This window comes from Pundamilia nyererei, unplaced genomic scaffold, assembly GCF_000239375.1.
Source record: "Pundamilia nyererei isolate P.nyererei 1_Seehausen unplaced genomic scaffold, PunNye1.0 scaffold00050, whole genome shotgun sequence".
Lineage (NCBI taxonomy): Eukaryota > Metazoa > Chordata > Actinopteri > Cichliformes > Cichlidae > Pundamilia > Pundamilia nyererei.
Genome location: NW_005187451.1, coordinates 3,241,625 through 3,247,096, shown reverse-complemented (window position 1 = coordinate 3,247,096; position 5,472 = coordinate 3,241,625). Strand labels below are relative to the sequence as shown.

The 5,472-nt window shown below is 42.5% G+C and overlaps 1 protein-coding gene across 4 annotated transcripts in view; it reads right to left on the bottom strand.

Moving 5' to 3' along the window:
- The window catches only part of LOC102196053 (pleckstrin homology domain-containing family A member 5), a 160,467-nt gene that overhangs the window by 76,369 nt on the left and 78,626 nt on the right, over positions 1-5,472 (bottom strand). For all 4 annotated transcript variants that reach the window (XM_005733217.2, XM_005733219.2, XM_005733218.2 and 1 more), the window contains one exon: positions 448-622. In XM_005733217.2, the coding sequence (XP_005733274.1) occupies positions 448-622 (175 nt within the window). The remainder of the gene's footprint in view (positions 1-447; positions 623-5,472) is intronic.

Here is a 5,472-nt window from a genome sequence, read left to right as displayed (position 1 = left end):
TGCTGATGGCTTAGGGTTGGAACATGTAAGACGTGCCTTTTGTAGTCTAACTTCTCTACATCGTGGTTTCAACATGGTGGACACAATGTGTCCCAGTGCACCACTTGTCGTCTTCTTCTTTGTGTTTATGAATTAAAATGTCGTTAAAATCAAAGGAATGAGGCATTTTTATTTAGACTTTCACACATTATTCTTTCTGTTACTCTAACTCATTACAGAATACATGAAATGACTCAGAGTGGAGATAAAGTCACTTACTGCATCAAAAAAGCAGAAAAAAGACGAGTTACAGCTAAAAGTTTCTGCCTATTTTCTTTTCTTCATCGACAGCACAGGTGACCTCCGCTGAAATAACTGATTGAATTTACAGCACAAAGAGCATTTCTGCCTCTGCTGATGAGAGTCAGTGTGGCTCACTCTTGTTATGAGGTTTAGGTAAAGACTAACCCGTGTAGATGAGGTGGAAGTGGTAATGGCAGTAGTGACTGTGGTGGCTGGGCTGCCAGTGAAGGTGCTGTAATCGGAGCCACCTGTGTAGTTTGACGCTTCACTCATGGTACTCATAGGACGCTCCTTCTTGTCACTGCTGCTTCCCTGTTCCGACGAAGACTTGGGAGCCGATCTGCCACAAGGCGAAACACAGAGAGACACAGACGAGGGATTCAGACATTTCACTTTAGAAGAATGTACAATAGAGGGAGTGTCGTGACCCCTACCTACACTTACTATATTTTCAATTCAATTTTATTTGTACAGCGCCAAATGACAACAGTCGTCTCAAGGCGCTATGAAACCCCTGTGACCACTGTTGCAGGTACTGAGCCTTTGAACTATGCTCTACCAGCATGCCGGCCTGGTTACAAAGTATCTGCTGACAAGGTCTCCTACCACATCTGGGTACAGGAGAGGTCCCAGAAGAGGTATTAAGCCAGATTTTAGACATGCAAACCTACTTAAAGTAGGCCAAGTTATTGCAGAAGCAGCTATTTTAACAAGTTTGCTCCATTCCTAAATTTCATTTCAGCCCAGTTATCCTGACTTTTTATTGTTAATCTCTAGTTTTGTTCCTTGGAGTGGAGAAAGTATCTTCTTTATCACAACTGTCGATGTCCCATTTCTGATACATAGCTAGTTTTTGGCAGGTAGAGGAGAAGGAGACAAAACATTCAAAGGTATTTTTGTGCTTGTGAAGCATAGCTGCCGAAAACAAACTACACAAAACAGCAGACACACAGAGAGAGGAGGCAAAGGGAAAGGAATAAGAAATGTAGAGTTAAGTGACATGTAACAGAGGATAGTAGTGAAAAAGGACAGACAAATATAGAAATCAGTGATTCACACTGACAACTCCTTATCCCCAACACTATAAAAATCTAAGCCACATAAGAATGGTTGATGACCTTTCCCAGCTAGAAATCACGTTTCCTGCCGATTACAGACAGTTAAGTTTTATTCAAATGAAGTGTGAAGTACTTAGAATACTAGAAGGAATTGTTAGTTAGTTAATTGTTGTTAGTTTAATAGATTCTTAGGTGCAAGTGGTCTTTTCAAGTTGATGAGAGCTTAAGATGACACAAACGTTGCCCGTCAGAAACAATCAGTCTCCACAGGTTGAAGCCAGCCAATCAACTAACAGCACATTTCACCGAGCAGATCCCATCTTCACTCTCTTAATAACACGCTTACTTTGTTGGCACAATTAAACAGAGGAGGAGAACGAAGGAGAGGACGAGTGGCTTGAACGAACACAAGAGGAGAGGGAAGAGAAGTGATGGAAGCAGAGATAAAGAAGACTGGAGTGTGTGCGTGGGTGTGTTCAACTCACCTCTGTTATTTGCCTCCACATCCACCCAATTTAAACGGCCAACTTAGCCTGTCAAATTGAACCAGCTCAAAGTTTTTTGCTGCAGAACGGTGGAGAGAGTTACTGAGAGGAAAAGAAAGCTCAAGGTCTCCGAGTGCCAAGGTCAACAGAGCATAATAATAATAATAATGGATTGCATTTATATAGCGCTTTTCGAGACTCTCAAAGCGCTTTACAATGCCACTATTCATTCACTCTCACATTCACACACTGGTGGAGGCAGCTGGGGTTGTAGCCACAGCTGCCCTGGGGCAGACTGACAGAAGCCAGGCTGCCGTATCACGCCATCGGCCCCTCTGGCCAACACCAGTAGGCAGTAGGTGAAGTGTCTTGTCCAAGGACACAACGACTGAGACTGTCCGAGCCGGGGCTCGAACCGGCGACCTTCTGATTACAAGACGAACACCCAACTCTTGAGCCACGATCGCTCTAAGCAAAGCACATCAATTAAACTCTGTTTTCACACATGAGAACAAAGGAAGTCTCCGTGATTCCAGTTGGTATTCTTGCAGATCTGTGTTCTGTGGATTTCTACTGTTGATGCCACACACCACACAGTTTCTACTGGGTCCTGCTCAGTGAGTAGTGCTAGAACACTGCCAGACCCTTAAATAATGCTTAAGTCTCTGAAGACATAACTTTAGGGGTTTAAGCTCTATCCCTCAACACACAACACATCCTTTGCCATCTTTATCTCTCCAGAAAGCAACATTTACTGTCTCATACAAGTCTAACTCATCTTTTTAACTGTTTATATCACCTCCTTATCTATCTATTCTTAAAGGAAATACTGCTCATCAGGTACAGTCTGTATCATTTACCATGCAAGTACTGTACTTTTGTCTTGATGCATGCTCAATCATCCAGGTAAGGAAGGGGAGAAACGTTTCCTCATCATCAGGTGACGTCTTCAGTCTCAGCTGACTGCAGGTTTCCAACCTTATAAACAGGACATTTGCACAATGACTGAAACCAGCAGCACTGAAGGAACACTGGGCTGGGAGCTCAGTTTATGATCATTAATATGCAAATTGTCATGACTGTTGATTAATGGCCACGAGTCCCATTCTCAGAGATTTTGGAAATGACTGAATTCAGAGCACTGTAAGATGGTGAGGATGTGGACATGTGGGTGAAAATGTTGTGTACTCACTCAAGCAGAGAAAAACATCCCTGCAAAAGGGTTGAGCTTTGCAGTGACGCCGAGACAAATCCCGCAAGTGTAACCGATCACAGCCACAGAAACAGCAATTCGAAACAACAACATTGCAGATGTGGAAGCAGAGCAGCTACAGACGGAAGTTTCAGCCTGTCTCAGCAATGCAAAGCCCCCAGCATCCAACATCAGCTTGGAGTAATGACAACAACATCATCCTCCTTCCAGCAGACGAGGGCAGGTGCACAGTTTTAACCAGAAATACTATCACGAGAATACTTCTGAGCCGAGACCCAGGAAGTGGTTACAGGAAGTGGGTGATAGACTGTCTGAAGCAGTTAGAACAGGACAAGGCTGTTAACCGGACCTCATACCACAGGCTGTACCCAGGAGAGTCTACACCAAGTCTGTATGGTTTACCGAAAATACATAAACAGGGAGCACCTTTAAGACCGATCGTCTGCATGATCAACTCTGTCACCTGTAACATCTCCAAGTTTCTGGCTTCGATCCTCAACCCGCTGGTGGGCAGCTCTGAACACCACATCCAGAACACAACAGATTACAGGATGACCCCAACCTCAGCAGCAGGACCGCTCTCAGCATCAACCAAGTGTGTTTGAACTGTGTCTCATTCCACCTACTTCACATACAAGGGTCAGTTCTACAGACAGAAACATGGGTGTGCCATGGGCTCCCCAGTTTCAGTTTCAGTTTCGTGGCCAATTTGTACATGGAAGAAGTGGAAAAGAGGGCTTTGCTAAACACCCTGGAACACCACCAAGCCATTGGTTCAGGAATGTGGATGACACCTGGCTGAAAATCAAATCTCAGGACGTACCACATTTCATTAACTCGGTGGACCAACACATCAAATTCACCAGGGAGGATATGAAACGTGGCAGGTTAGCCTTCTTAGACTGTGACTTCAGCCATTCCCCAACTGTGAATGGTACTCGTGGTCATTTATCAATCGTCATGACAGTTTGCAAATTACTGATCATAAAAGTGACCTCACAGCCCATTGTTAATCAGTGCTGCCATTTCAGTATGTACGTAAACCTGCAGTCAGCTGTGTGATGAGTGTTCAAAGTCTGACCTGAGTCAGATAATTATCCACACATGATAGCTACTTTGGTTTGTGGCTCATAATCAGCATCAGGAGTTATTTTTTGCACTGCGACACAGCTGAATAACTTATCACTAGACTGTTGTGATGTTTCAAAATCATATCAGTGTTTTGATTTGCTTAAAAGATAATTTAAGGAGAACCAGTGAAAACATTTTTCTTGCTTTTTGGCAAATACTATATTTACATTTACATACATTATAAATTTCTTTTACACAGCATAATATTATGATGTATAGCAAATTATTGTAATTATCATTAGAATGTGATTTCTCATCTATAAACTGTTGCTGAAATGAGTACCAGAAAAAGTCTCAATGTGCCCAAATAGTGTTCATCAGCTCAGTGAGGGATCACGGCCTGTGCTCGAAGCATGCCACTGCAATACTTTGTTGATATGTTGAGATTTATAAGCAATGGCTTAACTTTTAATAAAAAGACCCAGCAAATTAGGTATCTGGAATCAATTACTAATGCATTTGTGTTGGAAAAAGAAAAAACAATGCAATTAAGTCTGTTATGGCCTCTTCTCATAACGATGGAATTGAATTGATATGATCAAGGCAACAGTTCAAACCTGAACAGAACTTAAAACAGAAGCAACAGTAATGAAACCCTACAGGGTGCATGTGTCAGCCAAGCAAAGTCATTATGAAACCATTAAAAAGTTTCCCAGGCTTCCAACTACGAGGTGTCTCAGCAGTCGACACATACAATCAACCCATCCGTGCACAGCTGAAAACAACCTGCTCGACCAAATTTACACAGATAGTCAAGAACTCTTTTTGTACCAAAGGCAGGGCTGTGACATTACTGCTTGAGTATAATATTAAACTGCTTGGTGGAAGCTTACAAGAAGCTCATCTGGGGGCAGGTTATAATACTCCAAACCTGACTAGCACTCAGAGGTTTAGGCAAAGAGGTGATACGTGGACGAGCCAACACAGGATGAATTTGCAAGAATTTTCAGGAGGATGAAGCTCCTTAATCTGAAGCTCTTCTATCCTTTTTTAACATGGTAGTTACCAAACAAACAAAAACCAGACATAATGTACTAAATGCACTATTTCAGTAGAAAACTGCACCACGTATAACAGGCAGGTAACAGGTTCACTATATCACAAACTGAGTTTCCTCAACTTCAGCAACAAGAGCGTGTGCGTTTCCACAGACTCACAATCCACACAATCACTGAAAGCAAGTAAGAGTTTTACAATGTATTAAATATACTCAACAAAAATATAAACGCAACACCTTTGTTACTGCTCCCATTCCCCATGGGATGGACGTAGAGACCTAAAATTCATTCCAGATACACAATAT